Here is an 18,931-nt window from a genome sequence, read left to right as displayed (position 1 = left end):
CAGGTATGAAAAGTCATCAGATCAGACCTAGAAACTACTCATTTAAAACCCCAGATATGTAAGTAGCTCAGGAAATGTCTAGGAAGATGCGATTAGGTTTAGCTCTGTTTATTTCTTTATGGCTTGTGGACTCCTCTGTGCTAACCTCAAATGCTTTTGTTTTGCTTGTAACCTTTAAGCTGGACCTCAAGAGGGTTATTCCTGATGCTTAATTTTTATAAGTGGGTTTTTTAAATCTAGCAATAGCCTAAGTTTCCAGATGTATTTTTTTTTTGTTCTTAATAAAATTTACCTGTTTTCAGGACAGGATTGAATTTTTGTGTCCTAAGAGGTTTGTGCATATGTTGTTTAATTAGCTGGTGGCAACAGCTGATTTCCTTTTTTTTCTTTTTTCTCCTTTCTCACCTCTTCCCCGGAACTGCGGGGGGGAGGGGGAGTGAAAGGGCTTGAGGGTACCCACAGGAAGAAATTCCCAAGTGCGCCTTCCCGGGCTCTCAAAGGGGTTCTGCACTTGGGTGGTGGCAGCATCTACCCATCCAAGGTCAGAGCGAAGCTGTGACCTTGGGAGTTTAATACAAGCCTGGAGTTGCCAGTATTAATTTTTAGATTCCTTGCGGGCCCCCACCTTCTGCACTCGAAGTGCCAGAGTGGGGAATCAGCCTTGACAAATCCCATGAAATAGACTGATCAGTGCGACAGCCCTGAAGCGATACTGAAACACAAGAAGCTGCTGCAGGGCACGGTGAGCCCCATCCAGTGCCAACAGATGCCAGAGGAAAGCCTCCTGTTGACTTCAATGATCATTGGCTCAGGCCCTATGTGAAAATTACCCCTTGTGATCCAGTCTCACGGGCTTTGTTACTTACAGTGGCATGGTCAAAATGAGGCTCGTAGTGTCCACCTATCCCATAATTCACCACCTGTAGGTACTCTGCATACGGTGGCCGAATGTTCAAGCCAGTCAGGGCTGCGATCCTCTGATCTAGTGACACGATCACTGGGTCGACGGTGTCCTTCAGCCAGGCGCTAGAATGCATAGCAGACAAGCTCAGAGGGGTCGCCAAGAACAGCTGGCAGCAGGATCCCCATAGGTGGAATCTTTCTAAATGCCCAACGAGCCAGAGTCAATCGGGTTCCACCAGGGAAGAGATCCCCAGGGACAAATTTGGCCCCATGTTTGTAAGGTGCAGTAGGGTCAGGGTTATCATCCTTATTGGACGGATAGGGAAACTGAGGCACGGAGAGGCAAAGGGCCAGAATTTTTAAAAGGAAAAATCCACTTGTGGCAAACCCCTAATTCACACGTGCAATACGACCATGATCTACAGCCCAATGGGTGTCTTTTCATTGACTCAAATGGGCTTCAGTTTAGGCTCTAAGGGCCAGATATGGAAAGGTATTTGGGCACCTATCTACATCTTTGGGCGCCTAAACCCCTTTCAAAAGCTAGTGCGAGGTGACTTGTCCAAGCTCACAGAGAGAGTCTGTGGCAGAGCCAGGAAATCCCCCCAGCCATCCCCAGGTCTGTTCCTGAAACAAAATCAGCTTTTCTCCTGCCTCTAACTTGCTGCCAGTGGCTGAATGCCTCACTCAGAGCAGAGGCCGCTCCAAACAGAGACGGGTGCATGGCAGGGGGCTCAGCTGCTGTCTGAAGGTTGGCAGGTAAAATGTGTCCAGCGAAGGGATCTTTACTTTCCTGGAGCTGGTTTCACTGGGCGCAGCCCTGAAAGCTTCTTGCTGTGCCTGGAGTATTTATGTCGAAGGCCTTTGCCTTTGTCAGAGTCCTGGAGGCAGCGTGTTTTGGATCAGTGCGTGGAAACCGTATTCTTCTACCGGATCTGTTTGCTGACATTGGCGCTGCTGTCGTCCAGCCTTTCAGAGCGTTCCAGCATCTAATCACCTGCCAGATTCTGTTCTTCACTTTAGCTAGAAACAGGCCAGAACCAGCACCCTGGATCCAAACACTACAGGGTGGGGGTGAGGGGGGTATGAAATCTAAACCCAATGCTAAATTCCATGAATGGCACCTATTTTATTATTATTATATGACATTGGTACCTACAGGCCTCAAGCACAGTCAGTGCCTCATTGCGCCAGGTGCGGTACATGTGCACACAGTCAGTCAGGTCCAGATCCTCAAAGCCATTTAGGCACCTAATTCCCTTTGATTTCAATTGGAGTTAGATGCCCAAATACCTTTGAGGATCTGGGCCATAGTCCCTGCCTCAAAGCGCTTACAATAGAGAAGACAGACAGAAGGTGGGGACAAGGAAGAGGTATTGTATCCCCATTTTACGGAAGGACAACTGAGGCTCAGAGAGGTTAGGGTAGATCTATACTGTGATAGAGACCCAGGGCATGGCTGCGGCTGGCCCAGGTCACCTGACTCAAGGGGGGAGAGGCTCAGACACCCGTGAGCTACAGCGACCCTGCCAATCCAAAGTGAGAATATTGCAAAGGTGCAAAAGCCACCCTGCTCCCCACCGCCCGCCCTGCCGGTCCCAAGGGCGCGGTGCCAACGTTGTCAATGAGAACCCAGAATGGCACTGGCTGGCAGAAGAGTCCCCACACTGGGGCTGGCATCCGTTTCGCTAAATTGCAACTTCTGTGCGTGGACCAAGCCTCGGGCTGAGCTACATAAACACCGAGGATCCTGCCTTAAGTTGCTGCTGCAGCCACTTTGGGGTTTCGGGGAATGTGCAGAAAGGCGGGGGACTGGCCCAACAATCCTGAGAAGGCAGGAAAGAAAATCATCTCATTCAGCGGCTGCCTTTTGCCGATGGCCATGAACTGCTGCCTGCATGGTGGGGTCACATTACACAGCGCGGGCGAGTCATCGGGGCAGAATGTAGCCCGCAGAGCCCCCATAAGGAATAAATCATCTGCTGGCCAACAAATCACTGAATCCCGCCCAGACGTATGCCTGAAGCGCCTCATTTGTTCCGTTGTTTTTCAGCTAGAGGGATTTTCAGTGTCATTACGAGGTTTGTAGAGAAACCAGGTTCACACCCAAAATGTTAAACCTGGAGACAAATCCAGTCTTGCTTTTTATATTGTACCTCAGTTGTGACTACTGGGGTCTGCTGGTTTGAGCAGGGGCTTAGGTGTTAGTGTGGCTGGATTCAGTCTTCCCTCTGCCACTGACTTACTGTGCTGCCTTGTCCAAGTCTCTGTGCCTCAGTTTACCCCATCTGTATGACAGCAGTAATTATACTAACAGATACCTCATTGCAGAGGCGGTGGCTAGAATTAATGACTGAATACAAAGGGCTTTCAGATGCTTGGCGGGGAAATGCTGTGTGTAGTCTGGGTTTCTCTGTCAGACGCTGTGCACATTGGAGGCGAGTTCATCTGGTTAGGGGATCTAGATCATTGTCTTTTAAATTAATGTATCTAGTTATCATTTCCTTCTCCCCATGGTTTAATCTCCCCTCCCTTTTCTGGGTCCTGTCATGACAAACACCTTCTCACTGGCAATGGGGTGACCTCTGCCAATGCCCCTTCTGCCTTCGTTAGCAGCCCTCTGGAGCTGCGGGGGTTAAAAATTCACTCTCTCCTGCTGGCTCTGGGCCTGGGAATGGAATTCCATTAAACAGGGCGTCTGGGGATGACGCTGGGAGGCTGAGCCTGGAAATATTTACTGGGATCACTGCAAAGCCACACTACTCCGGGCCTGGATTCTGGATTTAACTCTTTCCTCCTCTGCCGGGAGCCAGGCAGCAAAGGATCGTCTGAGTTCCAGCCACACATGCTCTTCCCGCTGCAGACTGAAAAGCCTGTCACTGCAGGGGAGCTCAGAGACCAGGGATGGGATCTGGAGCCCCATACTCCAAGGATACTGGTTTAAACCCAGCCAAAGGTGAGAATGGTCTGATGTCCCTCCCATCTAAAATTAGTCAATATCATTCCCATCTCACAGCTGTTCGATCACCCTGCTTTGTGTCATCGCGGGACCATCGACACTGGAGCTGGAGGTGCAATTTCCAGCCGGAGTGAATATATCTGCGCTAGCTCCGATTGAGCTAGTGTGCTAAAATAGAAGCGGCGCTGCCGCAGTGGGATGGCCTAGAGCTGCCTGGAATATGGACCCAGGGTCTCAGACAGGCTCCTACTCTATTTTTAGCATGTTAGCTCGATCGGCGCTAGCGCAGGGCTGTCTCCTCGAGCTGGGCATTGCCCCTCCAGCTCCGGTGTGGACGCACCCTGGGACACAGACGTTCCCAGCTCCTAGTGAGAGGTGACTGCAGAGGCCTCGGTCCCTTTCATTGTTACCCCAGCACATTTCCTGGCAGGGAGTCCTTGAACATCCAGCTCTGCCCCAGACTGTCTAAGGCCATGGCTACACTTGCAGATGTGCAGCGCTGGGAGTTACAGCTGTGTTCGTACAGCTGTGTAGGGAAAGCGCTGCAGTGTGGCCACACTGACAGCTACCAGCGCTGCAGTGTGGCCACATTTGCAGCATTTGCAGTGCTGCTGGGAGTGGTGCATTATGGGCAGCCATCCCAGTGTTCTAGTGGCTGCAACGTGCTTTTCAAAAGAGGGGGGTGGGGTGGAGTGGAGTGTGACAGGGAGCGTGGGGGAGACAGAGAGAGAGGATTTTTGGAGCCGACACTGTGTGTCAGCTCCCTGCCTTGCAAGTTCTAAGGACTGGAAGATACACAGCACCAACCTTCAATCATTTTAAAACTTTCGACCCCTTCCCTCACCCCTCTCTTATTCACTAAATGCAAATAGCCTTCAGACCACATAAGCAGCTGTTTCAAAATGGACCCCCCCCTCCCCCCCTTCTCTCCTCAAGCAAATTATCTCTCTCCTCAAGCAAACACTAGCAAACACTAGCTGTGCACATTCCAAAGGAATTCCCCTGCCTGCCTCTGCTCCAGCAAACAGGAGCTGTGTTTGTTTTTTAGATAAGCAGCTCCGGGAGCCCGGAGTTCACAACAAAACAAAGACTGTTATCTGGTACTTAAAGCATTTTGGGAAGGTTCCGGAGGTCAGTTACAGCATAGTAAGATTAATCACTGTTTACACTTGCTCCCCAGCGCTGCATCACCAGCGCTGCACTCGTTATACCTGAGGCAGATCAGGTGTACGGCTGGCGCTGCAGCCAGGGAGTTGCAGCGCTGGATGTGCCTTGCAGGTGTGGACAGTTACTAAATTGCAGCGCTGTAAACCCACCACCAGCGCTGCAACTCTCCAGTGTAGCCAAGCCCTCAGTCTGATTCCCCGTCTTGCACCCAGGTCAATCGGGTATGACTCCTGGACTGAGTTACACCAGGCCAGCGAGGTACAAAGCAGGTGTCCTGTGTGCATTTGGGCATAAAAATTCCTCAGTCCCTCATCTGTACAATGGGGGGTGGGGGGAAAGGGGATAATCCTTCCTCTGTCTGCTGTGTCTATCTGTAAGCTCTTCAAGGCAGGGGTGCTGTCTCCCTGGGTGTGTCTATGCTGCACTCTGCGGCTGCAGCACATGGAGCCGTAGCCTGGGTACCAATAGCAGTGAAGCCTCGGCAGCACGGACTAGCCACCCACGTACAAGCTCGCCAAGGAGCCTGGGTATGTAATCGGGCATCTAGCTTGTGCTGCTGTAGCTTCATTGCTATTGGTATGGGAGCTAGCTAGGTCAAAGCTAGCTTGGGTAGGTCCACACATGCTGCAATCCCCCCCCCATTGCAGTGTAGACATACGCTGTGTGTTTGTACAGCACCTAGCACAATGGGACTCTGCTCTAGTCAAGGGCCTCTAGGTACTGCTGTAATATGATTAACAATAAGACGGGTCAGACACCGTGGCAGTGAAACCATTTCCCTTAGGCAGCCCTGCAAGGTAGTTCGACCAGGCGTGGAATTCCAGCTGTGAGAACCCTGGCGCCCGAACATCCCGGGGGGTTAATTACCTCTTACTTATCCGGTACTCGGCTTTCTGCTGCGTCTCTTCCGAGGCAACCACTGATCTCTGTAGCTGAGCAACGGGGAGACGAGAGCACAAGAGATAGTCAGAGGACGTAACAAATATGGGAGCTGCAGTGGCACGTAGGCACATACACTCCCAGGCGGATTAAGGCAGGAGCTATGGATCTGCTCATTCAGGCTTTGTGCCAGGATGGGGCCCAATTACCCAGCCAGTGACAGCAGGGCACTGAGCTGCCTGCTGGTGTACCTGGCCCAGCAAGTTCCCACCCCACTGATGCTCAGGTGTAGCCGTGGCAGTGGGGAATCATAGAATATCAGGGTTGGAAGGGACCTCAGCAGGTCATCTAGTCCCACCCCCTGCTCAAAGCAGGACCAATCCCCAGACAGATTTTTGCCCCAGATCCCTAAATAGCCCCCTCAAGGATTGAACTCACAACCCTGGGTTTAGCAGGCCAGTGCGCAAACCACTGAGCTCTCCCTCCCCGCAGTGCGCACAGGCCTCCCTGTAACAGGGCAGGCCCCATGAGCGCTGCAATGAGACGCTCAGCACATGCCAGACAGCGGGAGGGAGAGGAGAGCTGGGCCCGGCAAGAGGCTGAGCTTGGGCCGCTCTCGTTCAGCCCCAGGCCTGCAGCACTGACGACTTGTCGGCCCTGGATTCAGTTACTAATCTCCCCGGGGGCTGGTTTGCTCCAGTAGCAAGGAGCTCCAGAGAGGCAGCTAGAGGCATGCGGTTTACTTCAGAACAAAGCGTTTAAACTCAGGGCTGATGAGCGGACGAGTCCGTCCCTCTCTTTTTGTTACCTCTAGATGGCAGCTTCTTGCTCGCGTTCCTCTGGCTGGGAGACCATCCGCCACTAGCCCCCTGCCCTCCTAAAGAACCAGCCGCCCGACAAGCTCACGCCGCTAGCGATTGTCATCCCCTGTTCCAAGTGGTGAGCCGGCAACCGGTGCAGGCAGCCAGGCCGTGAACATGCCACCAGCGTGTCAGGCCAGACACTCGTTTGTGTTTCTAAGACGGCTTCTGTGTTGAGGAACTTAGCGGGATTCGTAGATTTTAATGCCACACTGAACTCTGGGTAGCTCGAAAGCTTGTCTCTTCCACCCCCAGAACTTGGGCCACTAAAAGATCTGCCCTAACCCCCCGTGTCCCTCTCATATCCTGGGGCCAACAGGCTACAACAACCCCTGCACAGCACAGGCCAGAGAACGTCCCTGCCACAATACCTGGCTAAACTGAAGCAGATCTTCTAGAAATCACCCAGTCCTGAAAAACACGTCACCCCGCTCTCGGCCGCAGTGCGGCTCGGACCCACGTCCTTCGGCACGGCAGGAACAAGCCCCTACCACTTAAGGCTAAAATCCCATCACAGGGTGCAGTGTAGGTGGAGCTGGAGTCACGAAGGCCTGACCAAGTGCCGAACTATCTCGTGGGTTGCTTTGGATGTGTGGATGGGGTTCAGACCCACCTCTAGCTGTCCAGACGCTCCCGTTTGTCTGCATTCAGATCACATCCCCTCCCCCCTTGCCCTGGAAAGGCAGCTCTTGTGGCTGGTAGGCGACTGACAGGTGGTTCTCTGCCCCATGGAGCTGTATGAGGACAGGTGTGTGCATTGGCTCTGCAAGGAGCCTTGTCTGATGAACTCACCCAGGGAGCTGCAAGTCCCTTGATCTTCTCCGCCTCCAGGTCACTGACGAAGTCATGGTACAGGGCTACGTACGGCTGCAGCCGGAGCAGCTCTCTTTTCACCGGCTGGAGGATCAGGTAGGGGCTGTCGTTGGTCTCGTACGAGCAATGGAGGGCTGCGATCTGATACCGGGTTGGCTGAAAGGAAACCAGTCCAAGGAATGTGAGGAAGCCACGCAGTAGCGTAGCTGGGGAGGGGAGCAGGGGGAGCGGCCGCTCCCCCTGAGCACATTCCCCCAAAGCGGTGCCTTTTTAACTCACTCACAAAAAAAGGTGCCACCCGCTGCCGCGCTTTTACTCACCCGGCGGCGCTTTTACTGACGGGGCGGCGCTCCGGGTGTTCGGCGGCAGGTCCTTCACTAGCTCCGGGTGTCTTTGGCAGCACTGAAGGGCCCAACGCTGAAATGCCGCCGAAGCCCCGTGGAGCGAGTGAAGGTCCTGCCGTCAAGGTGCCGCCGAAGCCCCGTGGAGCGAGTGAAGGTCCCACTGCCGAGGTGCCGCCGAAGACCCGGGTGAGGACAAGTACTGCAGCGGGTGGCACCTTTTTTTCTCATCACTCCCCCTGTTCCCTCCACCTGGCTACGCCACTGAGGAGGCAGCTGGAGACTCCAGCTTACAGGGGACTGAACCTCATCTGGGGCTGGGGAAAGGGGCAGCATGAGGTGCCCTGAGCCGCATGCTCCCTCTTTCCCAGCGGGATCGTGCTTAGAATTTACCCAGGGCTGCAAAGCCTTCGCCTGCAGCGCTGACGAGGCAGGACCTTGGATCCCGGGGGCTGGCAATGGGTCACAGAGTCAGCTCAGGGATATCGGCTCAAACCTGGCCTAGGCTGACAGTGACCCAAAGCTGCTATTATGTGATGGCTACTGGGGGCCTGCTGGGCCTCCCTCTGGAGACGGAGCAGGGGACCTGCAGCACTCAAGGGCCTGAGTCCAGAGCCAGGCTCCAGCGCTGGGGGCTGGGCCAGCCCCAAACCCTCCGGAGAGAGGGCACAGAGGCGGGCACACGACAAACACCGCCCAGCGGGTTATACTAGCAGATGTGTGTCTGTCACAACAGGACTGCCTGGCCAGTGGGAGCTACCTCCCCGGGGGTGGAGCTGCTAGGCCAGGTGTGAGGCGCACACCGGGGCTGTCCTGGGCAAGAGGACGTGAGTGGGTCTCGTTCACCGTCACCCCCCAGCCCTGCATGAAGGCTCAAGGCTCCATACCTGTGACCCCAGAGTCTGGCACAGCTCTTCGTAGAGGTCCCTAGTCTGCAGGTGAGTCACATTTGGCCTCTGCAGGCCCATCTCAGCCTTGGCGCGCTCTGGACTTTCCACCAAGAGCTTTTCATACTTCAGGACGTTCCTAGCGATTCTTTTGTTGCTGGGATCTGTTGGGAGCAGCACAGTCACGTTACCCCAGCCCTCGGCAGGGGGCTTTGGCCGTGTTTCGATACTCCACGGACACAGGCACCACTGACTAAGTTCATCTGCCAGCTTTCATAGCGTTTTAACAGCTATTTCTTCATCTGCTCTGGCCTTCTTTGCTGAATACTAGAAAATCAGTAGCAGGCAGCATTGTTGCAGCTGTGTCGGTCCCAGGATATTAGAGAGAAAAGGCGGGTGAGGTCGTATCTTTTAATGGGCCGGCTTCTGTTGATGAGCGAGACAAGCTCGAAAGTTTGTCTCGCTCACCAAATAACATCAGAGGAGATTGTAACTCATTCCACTGGAACAATTTACCAAGGACCGTGGTGGATTCTCCATCGCTTGCGGCCTTCAAGTCATGACTGGCGTCTGTCTTAAAGGCACACGCTAGCTCAGACACAAGTTATGGGCTTGACCCAGGAATGACTGGGTGATGTTCTCTGGCCTGTGCTATGCAGGAGATCAGATTAGATAAGTGTTCTCAGACGTTTTGTGTTGGCCACCCTTTCACGCAGCAAGCCTCCGAGTGCGACCTTCCTTATAAATTAAAAACACATTTTTTGATATTGAACACTATTTCAAATGCTGGAGCGGAGCGGGGCTGGGGGTGGAGCTGAGTGGGAGGGGCTCGGCCTCTCCGCCATAAATGGGGCTGACAGGCGGATCCCCGCCATGTGTGGGGCTGACAGCTCACGACCCCCCACATAATAACCTTGCGACCCGCAGTTTGAGAACCCCTGGATTCGATCATCACAAAAGTCCCTTCTGTCCTTAATTAAAATCTAGAATCCACAGTCACTAAGGGATTTCCTGGTTGTCACCAATCCCATGCTGCATCCCATAGCCAAACTGAATTTCATGGGGCGCGTGAGGACAGAACACAGATCCCTACCCTGGGCCACTTGAGCTAAAGTGGGGCCTCTATCACCTGACCCGATATGATACCACTGAGCAGTTCTAATTCTAGCCAGTAGAGGTCAGTGGTGCACATACCCAGTGGTCAGTTGGTTATGAAGCTTACCAACTCAGGTAACAATTTTCAGGCACCTAGAAAAGCGTGTAACAACTAGATACGCATGAGAGTCAGACCAATAAATCCTTGGGCTTGATCTGCAGCCTGAGTTAAGGTCCCTTTGTGCCACTCCAGTGGTGCAAAGAGAATGAATGCTGCCTTCAGCAGGCAGCGAAGGATTGCCTGGGGACCGGGCCAGAATCTGGACCGTACACTGCAGCCAGGCTGGTGTGACAGAACAGTGCAGCCAGCCTACATTATAGCAACCCTGGGGCTGCTCTAACTTGCACCTGGAGTCAGTTTGGCCCTGGCTACCCCAGAATTGGGGGAGGGGTGAATTGCCTCCCCCCCACCTCAGCTGTGGTGAGCATGAGCTCAGCACAGCTGGTCTATAAACCTGGCGCTCATTTAGCTCAGCAGTTTAGGAGTTTTACAGCCTGCTGTGTAGGAAAGAGCGGCTCTCCTGGACTTACCCTTTCCAGCCCTCCCCCCTGTACTTCCTTGCCAGCCCTGTTCAGGGGCGGCTCCAGGCCCCAGCATGCCAAGCGCGTGCTTGGGGCGGCATGCCGTGGGGGGTGCTCTGCTGGTCGCCGGGAGGTCAGCAGGTGGCTCCGGTGGACCTCCCGCAGCCGTGCCTGCGGAGGGTGAGCTGGTCCCGCGGCTTCGATGGAGCATCCGCAGGCATGCCTGTGGGAGGTCCACCGGAGCCGTGGGACTGGCGACCGGCAGGGCGCCCCCTGCGGCGTGCCACCGTGCTTGGGGCGGCGAAATGGCTAGAGCCGCCCCTGGCCCTGTTATATACTGCACAGCATGGGGAAGGGGCTCCATGGGCCACAGCTGGAGAACCCCTGGTTTCAATGAAAAGCAGCTTTTCACCCAGAGCGGAGGGAAAAGTTGCTGATTTCCCACTGACAATCACATACCATAGTGAAGAAACTCTCTGGAGAGGCTTAAGGCATGAGAAACATTTCCTGCCTAGGAGAGAGAGAGAGAGAGAGAGAGAGAGGAAACATGGGTGTCCCTGGTACGATGGGTGTCCCATATGCATTTGCTCAAGCCAGGACACCCCACCCCTTGCTCCTTCGGCTCCCACCATGCACCAGAGAAGTGGACCCAAACCTCAGGCACAAACCAAGCCAGATCAGCTGCAGGAATCACTGGCGTTGTCAGTCCCTGACCCACAAGCACCAGGGGGTGCGTACAAGCGCGCTCCGAGTTCTGATTCTGATCTGAGCATCACGGCTCAGGCTGATTCAGAGTCGTAACGGCGATGAGTCTGAACCGAAGCACCACTGAAATCAATGGGGGGGCCCGTTGGCTTCATAGGGCTTTGGGTCGGGTCCGGCGTGCGCATGCACCCGGTGCCCTGGGCAGGGTGGGAAAGACACTTCCCCTAAGGATTCCTCTAGCTTTGATGAACGATTGGGCACCATTAGAAGCTGCTCAGTAGAGGCTGGCACAGGGGTGTTCAGGCCACACCCCCTCTCCAGCCAGCACCACCCACTTCTGGAGCAGTGCGGCTTGGCTGTGGGTCCAGCCAGAGAGCAGGCCATGCTGACACCTTGCATCATCACCACAGGGTGCCATCACTGGGGGCCCAAGCCCTGCATCACACCAGCTTATCCGGGCCTGAATCAAGCTCAGCAGCGTAGCTACAGCTAGACAGCCAAGCGGCTGCTAGCGGTACCTGGAAGTGTGGGGAGGGAGGGAGGCTGCCCCTGGACAGAGGATCTGAGGCTGAGTCATTCTGGCTGGCCAGGGTGAGATTCCCCCAGTGCTAGGAGCTTGCCGCTGGACATTCAGTCAATTGCAGTCACTGGAGCAGGGCCGGGGAGGGATCTGGGGAGTTAGTGGCTTGGAGGTTCAAAGACAGCGTCCAGGCTGGCTGCAGGGGCAGGTAGGACGCCAGCAGAAGGGGCTTCCTTCCACGCACGGTAACGCACCGCTCAACCAGCAGGAGGCGCCTGAGCAAAACAAGCACAGCCCCGGAGCAGGCAGGGAAATGAATGAGATGAAACAAGAGTGTCGTTATTGGAGGAAATGGAGGGAGGGGAGTTGGCCGAGAGGCTCCTGGGGGGCCAGGGCGGGTGGGGAGATGAACGCGTGACTGATGCACAAATAAGCAAAGCCACCGGAGATGGGCCTGCGCTGCAGCGTTCAGCTCCGCTGTGGCCCACGATCCCCGCGCAGTCTGGGGAGAGCAGATCCGGCTTTCATGTCACCCCACTACAAAGATAGGAGCCAGCTGCAATCTGGGTTTGGAAACCCAGCCAAATCCCTGAGGGCTGGGCTGCGGCTGCCGTATGCCGGGCTGCTGGTGCAAAATGTCCTGCTACTGGGGCAGTCAGCCCTCGGGGGTGGGGTGGGGTCAGCCCAGCATAGGGGATCTCCTGGGCATACAGCCAGCGTACTGGTTCCCACAGGACCTCCTCCCATGTGCTGGTATAGAGGGAAAAGGAGGCGTGGCCAGCGTGTCCTGGTGATCACTGACTTGTGCCCACGTGCCCTGGGATTAGGAGACCACAGAGGTGGTTTAAAGACATGGCTGACACCCCCCCAGTCTGTGTGCTCCCTAGTCACAGCCCAGGAGCTGGGCCCAGGTGTTTGCATCTGGGGTGCTGGTTCAGGTCTCGTTTCCATGCGCACCCAATGGAGAGCCCCTCACGTTACCCAACAGAAACAGCATGACCGGCTTTGGCTGCCAACCGCCCGTGTTCCTAGCTCAGCGCGATCTGGAACGCAGCCCGGCCGAGCAGGTGAAGGTTGGCCCCATGGACTCGCCTTGAAATAGGAAAAAGCCAGATGGTCCAGCGCGTCCTCTAGGCTGCCCTCGTCCTCCGTGTTCCACTCCCCGTAGGAGACGCGGAAGAGGCTGACGGCTTCCTCCAGCCACGCAATGGAGTGGTAGTAATCCGCCATGTCGTACGCCACCTGCAGGGGATCAGACGAGATGCTGCATCCACCCGGAGGGCTGGAGCGGGGCATGGAGTGGTGGGGCAGGGAGGAGGGGAAGGAAATGTGTCCGTGGGCTGTGTTATAACACAGCTTGGCCTCAGTGCTGCAGCTCAGCAAAGCTCAAACAGAAATCAGTGGCCAAATGCGTCCCTGGTCTGACTCCCTGCTAGCTCCCTGCTAGCTCTTGTTATTTGTTCTCCCTTTGCGATCTAGGCCCTGTTGTGCAAGGTGCTGTACAGACCCAGGGTAAGAGGCAGCCCATGCCCTGTAGAGCTTGCAATCTACATAGACAAGACAGACAAAGGATGTATTGTTACTTCCTGAGAGGCAGCGTGGCCTAGTGAATAGGGCTGGGACTCAGGAGAGCTGACTTTTATTTGCTGCTCTGCCGCTGGCCTGTTGTGCAAGTCATTTCACTGCTCTGTGCCTCGGTTTTTCCAGGTATAAAATGGGGTTGATGCTGCTGCTGCTCTCCTTTGCAAAGCACTTTGCGATCTACTGAGGAAGAGTGCTGGATAAGGATTAGGATTTTTCCATAATTTTACATTCCTTTTATACATAGGGGAACCAGGAGGTTAAGTGACTTTTCAGTATTATACAGGAAACCTGTAGCCCAGCTGAGACCTGAACCACATATCCTGAGGACCTGGTTAGTGCCTTATCCACATGCCCAGCCTTCTCTCCCTGGTGATGGGTTTGCCAGTCCCTAAGCATCTTAGCCCCACTGCTTGCCACGGGGATAGTGGCTGAGTCAGACATGCAGGGTGGGACCCCAAGTAATGTCCTTGCCTGTGAGGGTGGGCGCCCCTTTCCCAGTAGGGCACAGCTCATGCTCCATTGCTGCTGGGGCTAGTCCAGTCAGTGATAACTGCAAGAAGTGAGCTTTCCATCCAGGTGAAGGACTAGCAGAGGGTAAGCATGGATTGCTGTACATTCAGCTACTTAAAACGCTACAGTGGAACAGCTGTAGTGCATCAGAGTAGACACTACCTATGCCGACAGGAGGGGTTCTCCGGCTGGCGTAGGTAATCCACCTCCCTGGGAGGCAGTAGCTGGGCTGACGGAAGAATTCTGTCTGCACTGGGGGTGAGGTGGTATTGCTTCATCTCCCAGGGCGTGGATTTTTCCCACCCCGAGGGGAAGTAGCTATGCCGATGTAAGTTACCAGTGTAGATCAGCCCTTAGTCTTCCTCCTGTTATTCCCCCCCCTCCCCCCGCTTCTTTGCTGTCTCACCGACTGCATTTTTTAAAGTATTTTTGGACCGGGAGTTGAGATTTGAACTATTTGCCGTGTTCAAAACAACACGGAACATTTTAAAAAGTGGCGCTCGGGGGGTTTACACAGTATCTGGTCTGGCCAACCCCCCCTCCCCAAAATCATGAGTCCGGCTGCAAAAAATCATGAGATAATCTTCAAAATAATGAGATTTGAACCGTAATACACTTGGGATCTTGTTTTATGGGCCTTCTGGGTTTTGACCCATTAGGGGGTCACGTTTCCAACCTCTCCTTGGCAAAAAGGGGGGTAGAAACTTGCTTTGTTAAATGAAAGCTGAGATTTTTCACTTGACACGACACGACTGCTGGAGCCGGGGCTGATAAATATGCAAGAGCTGGCAACAGCGTTTGAGGTTTTTTATCCAAACAAGAGATGGTTTTGCAGAGACATTCCAATGATTGTTATTCACCAGCATAAGTGTATTGGTCCAGTACTTTATTTGTGATTTCTACGCTGACAGTTCATGTATAGTCTAGTGGTTAGAGCAGGGGACTGGGCTCAGGTCCTCAAAGGTCTATTAGCTCTGCCAATGACTTGCTGTGTGTCCTTGGGCTGGTCACTTAATTTCTTTATGACTCAGTTGCATCCTTTGTAAACAGGGACAAGTGATACTTAACCTAATTCCCAAGGGTGTTATTATTAATTTGTGTTTTCATAGCATGTAGGAGCTCCAGTCATGGCCCAAGACCCCATTGTTCCAGATGTTGTACAAACACAGGCCAAAAAGTCAATCACTGCTCCAAAGAGCTCACAACCTAAGTATAAGTCAAGAAGAGACAACGGGTAAATGCAGACGGCCTGGGGAATACACAGAAAAATGAGACAGGATAGGCCAGCATGACAGGCAGCGGTCTCAGCACATCCACGGTCTATCAGTTTTCAGGTTGTGGGGCTTAATTAATTGATCATAAAGCACTTTGTAATGGCTGAACGATCGCCTGTGTGCCCTAGATCTACTGCAGGGAATGTGGAGTTCTCCTAAATGATGAGGGAAAAAGAAACCAGGAAATCTGAGTTACATCTGCTGCCCCGGGCCCTTCCCTTCCTATAGCCACAGGCAATGAGAAAACCTGTTCTCCGGGCTATAACTGAACTCCCAGAATGTTGTAATTAATCACAGTCAGAGGTCGGGACCAGACGTCTCCTTGCCCGGTGTGACTGCATGAAACAGGATCGCAGCGCTTGCTGTCACTGTCTGCCAGGAATGTCTAGGAGATGAGTCAGAAAGGGTCTCGCAATATTTGAGGAACGAAATATCCAGTGTAATTTCTTATCACTGTAACTTCATAATTTCCCCCAAATGATCAAGGTCACATACATCTGAAGAAGTGGGTTTTTTACCCATGAAAGCTTATACCCAGATAAATCCATTAGTCTTTAAGGTGCCACCGGACTCCTCGTTTTTGTGGATACAGACTAACACGGCTACCCCCTGATACTGGTGAACTTTACAACATCCAGGAACTGTTACCCTTGCAAGGCAAGTCTGATTGTCCCCATTTCACAGCTGGACAGATGGAGGCACAGTGGGGTGAAGTGCCTCACCCGAGTTCACGTGGCAGGGCTGGGAATAGAACCCAGGTCTCCTGATGCTGTGGCTGGTGCTTCCTCAGGGTAAAGAAATTCTGGGCTAGACTGGAGTCCCAGCTGTTTCTGTCAGAGGCATTCAGAACTCGCTTCCCGCTTGCGCGCCTGAGTTCGGGGCCCCCAGCTCCCTCTGGGGGAGCTCAGATGGGACCTGGCTTAGCCATCACAGCTGGGACTGGAGCTCCCTGGGCAGCCTGTGCTGCTGTAGCTGGTTCAAAGGGTGATATTTGCTCCGGGTGAACGGGCCCCATGAAGGCGGCGTGCGCTGGGTCCGGCAGGCCCTTTATTTAAATCGCATGTGGAGCCTTTCGTAGCAAAGTGAGCTTTGAATTTGTGACAGCGCGACATGAACATGGCGGCGGCAGAGCATCGTAACCGGCCTGGCACACTGACAAGGGACATAGGCCCCTTATGTTAGGCTGGCTTCTGCTAATGCTGCATCTCCTGGTACCAGCCCCTGCTCCTCGGCGGGGTGTGCTCCAGGGGGACTTCCACCATTTGTCCTGGATTCCTGACAGTGCTGTTGTGTGCCTGCCGGAGGCTCAGGGCTTTTCCCAGTGGGGGGGGGGGAGGGGGGCTGAGGTGGGCCTTAGGCCCCCTCACCACAAGGCCCCATCCCCTGCTGCCCCTCTTCCCCCCGAGGTCCCTCCCCTGGCCAGGCCAGAAGCCAGAGCCAGGCAGTAGCAAGAACCACCCAGGGAGTTGTGGGGAGCCCCAGAGTCCTGGACTCTCCACCTGCTCTGGGCGACTTGCCCCAGAGGGTGGGGACACAGGCCAGGGGCTGCTCTTGGGCACCCCAGCTCCCAGCCCAGGGCAGGTGGAGGGTCTGGGGCTCCCCACAGCTGCCCAGGCTCCCTGGGCACCAGCTCCAGCTTCCGGCCTAGCCAAGGGCCGGAGTCCCTGCATGTGGCTCGTTTTCACACCCTAACTGCCCAGCATGCAGCCCAGTCACTGCGGAGTGAGCTGGGGACATGGGTTTAGCACAGACTGGATTAGAACCAGTTGATCAAGGGTGCCCTGGGTGGAGGCTGTGGACTAGCTGCCAGTCATTTCACTGGTGTCTTCTGTGCCTGAAAAGACGAGGGGCCTACACATAACACGTACTCATGGTAACCTAGGCTGGCTTAGCACATGTGCCCATGTCTCCCCCTAGTGGCTGGCCCCAGTGGTGACACACCCTGCTACTTACAGTGGAAGGGAGCTCTTTAGGGCTTGTGCTGAGGGTCTTGAGTTCAATCCCGCCAGCACAGCTAATGCTCTAGTTTTTTACACGCACAATTAAACTGACCACTGAATTTGTGGCCAGGAAGCAAATTTCCTCCAGGGCCTATTGACAATGAGCCTGACGGGAGGGAATTTCATCCTGCGTTGGCTGCCCTGAGGTGGGATCAGGTGGGCAGGTCTTGTCCCATCAGCTGAGGAGGGGCAGGGCATTGATGGACCTGGGCACTTACTAACCCACAAGGACTTCAAGCCACTGCAGTCAGCAGCCCCACCAGCCTTCATGATACGTGCAACCCACGTTAACGCAGCCTGGCTCTTTGTCCCCCTCTACTGGCTGGAGTTCATCCCCGCAGATGGCTCCATAGGAGATGCTTTTACGTACAGGTTGAGTGACAGCCTGGTAACCCCTTTGCCCACGTCCCTACAGTGCTGACCCTATGGCTCCCCCTCACCTTGCCGACGAGGAAGCAGTCATCAGCGGAGAGCGGGAAGAGCTGCCCCGGGCTGTAGATGTCGGGGAGGTGGGTGCCGCTGGCTCTCCGGAACACGCCTTTCGCCAGCCCCTTCACGCTCAGAGCATAGACATCCTGCAGCCTCATCAGCGCCCGTGCTGCTCCCTCCAAGTCCTCGAACTCGGGCAGGTCCTTCTCCACCTGCGTGTAGCCGTCCTTGAGCGCTGTAATGTCAGTGGGGAGAGGGGGAGAGGATCAGCTGGGCTGCGGAGAATGGAACGCCAGTGCCCAGCTAAGCACTTCCATTGGCTGGAGCTAAGAAGGGATTCATGAACAAGGGACTTGCCCTGAAACACCATCCGAGCAAATGGGACCTTCCCCTTGTTTGCCCATCCAGGGGTACCCAGCCTGCCCGGACTTGTGCCCCTGGCTCTCACTCCTCTCTGGCCCCAGAACTGACTCTCCTCTAGTGTCTCCTGTTATTCCCTTCCCATTTCCTCTCCTCACCTTCTTCTCCTTCCTGGCCATCACCTTCCTCCCCCTCCCAATTTCCCCTCCCCCCTCATTCCCCACCACCCCCTCGTCTACTTCCTTCCCCTCCCACTTTCAATCCCTCCCTTGAGCATCCCCCTCATTCTCTCTATATGGAGGTGATGGATCCAGGCCAGGTGACACCAGCTGAGCCTCTATCTCCAACCCCCCAGCTCCTCTGGACACACGGTGGGAGATTCACAAAGGCATGTAGGTGCCTAACTCCCATGGGGATCAATGGGAATTAGGCGCTCGAATACATCTGTGAATCCCACCCACTGCGCTCGTCCGCTGACTCAAAGCAGGTCAAGCTGGGGATACGCGGCAGCCGTGGGTTCGGCACAGCCCCCTCTCCGGTACCTTGGGTGTTCTCACTGGCTTCCAGGCTGTGCACCACATTCAGCCAATCGGACTGCAGCCTCTTGATCAGCGTGTAGGCGAGTAACGGGTTCGCCGCAGAGCCCCCGGCTCCTAGGTGCAAATCCTGCACCTTGTTGTAAAACCTGGAAGGCATGAGCAGGGCAATCCCTCACAGCCACTGGAACCAGCCAGCGCGGCCCATTGCAGCAGGTTGGGCGGTGGGCTGGGGAAACGCCTCAGCAGTGAGATCTGGAAAAACTGGGGGATGGCGGCTCGGGGGAAGCGCCATCAGTGGAAACTAGACAGGACAAAGCAGGGGTCAGGTGGGCTGGTCCTGCCTCCTCAGCTGGAGGAAGGGCAGGGCTCTGATGGATCTGGGTAGCTCTCGTATGATAACAAGAACAGAGCGGCTCTTACTGAGCCCTGGAGAACATAGCGTGTAGCGCGAATGAGCAGGACGAGGCTAAGCCAACATCTCGAATGACTTTCATTCCCCCGGCTTGAGTTCAGATCAAACCCAC

At 54.8% G+C, this 18,931-nt stretch overlaps 1 protein-coding gene across 2 annotated transcripts in view; it reads right to left on the bottom strand.

Moving 5' to 3' along the window:
- The window catches only part of P4HA3 (prolyl 4-hydroxylase subunit alpha 3), a 37,277-nt gene that overhangs the window by 8,665 nt on the left and 9,681 nt on the right, over nucleotides 1-18,931 (bottom strand). For both annotated transcript variants that reach the window (XR_005585829.1, XM_039493071.1), the window contains exons 2-9: nucleotides 18,411-18,553; nucleotides 17,520-17,743; nucleotides 12,804-12,953; nucleotides 10,946-10,997; nucleotides 8,810-8,973; nucleotides 7,561-7,737; nucleotides 5,897-5,961; nucleotides 867-1,026 (exon numbers count right to left, since the gene is read on the bottom strand). Coding sequence is in view for 1 of the 2 variants with exons in the window: in XM_039493071.1 (XP_039349005.1) it covers nucleotides 867-1,026; nucleotides 5,897-5,961; nucleotides 7,561-7,737; nucleotides 8,810-8,973; nucleotides 10,946-10,997; nucleotides 12,804-12,953; nucleotides 17,520-17,743; nucleotides 18,411-18,553 (1,135 nt within the window). In the remaining variant the exon portion in view is untranslated. The remainder of the gene's footprint in view (nucleotides 1-866; nucleotides 1,027-5,896; nucleotides 5,962-7,560; nucleotides 7,738-8,809; nucleotides 8,974-10,945; nucleotides 10,998-12,803; nucleotides 12,954-17,519; nucleotides 17,744-18,410; nucleotides 18,554-18,931) is intronic.

This window comes from Mauremys reevesii, linkage group 1 (genome assembly GCF_016161935.1).
Source record: "Mauremys reevesii isolate NIE-2019 linkage group 1, ASM1616193v1, whole genome shotgun sequence".
NCBI classification, from domain to species: domain Eukaryota; kingdom Metazoa; phylum Chordata; order Testudines; family Geoemydidae; genus Mauremys; species Mauremys reevesii.
The sequence above is the reverse complement of the archived record's forward strand: the minus strand, read 5'-3'. Positions and strand labels throughout refer to the sequence as shown.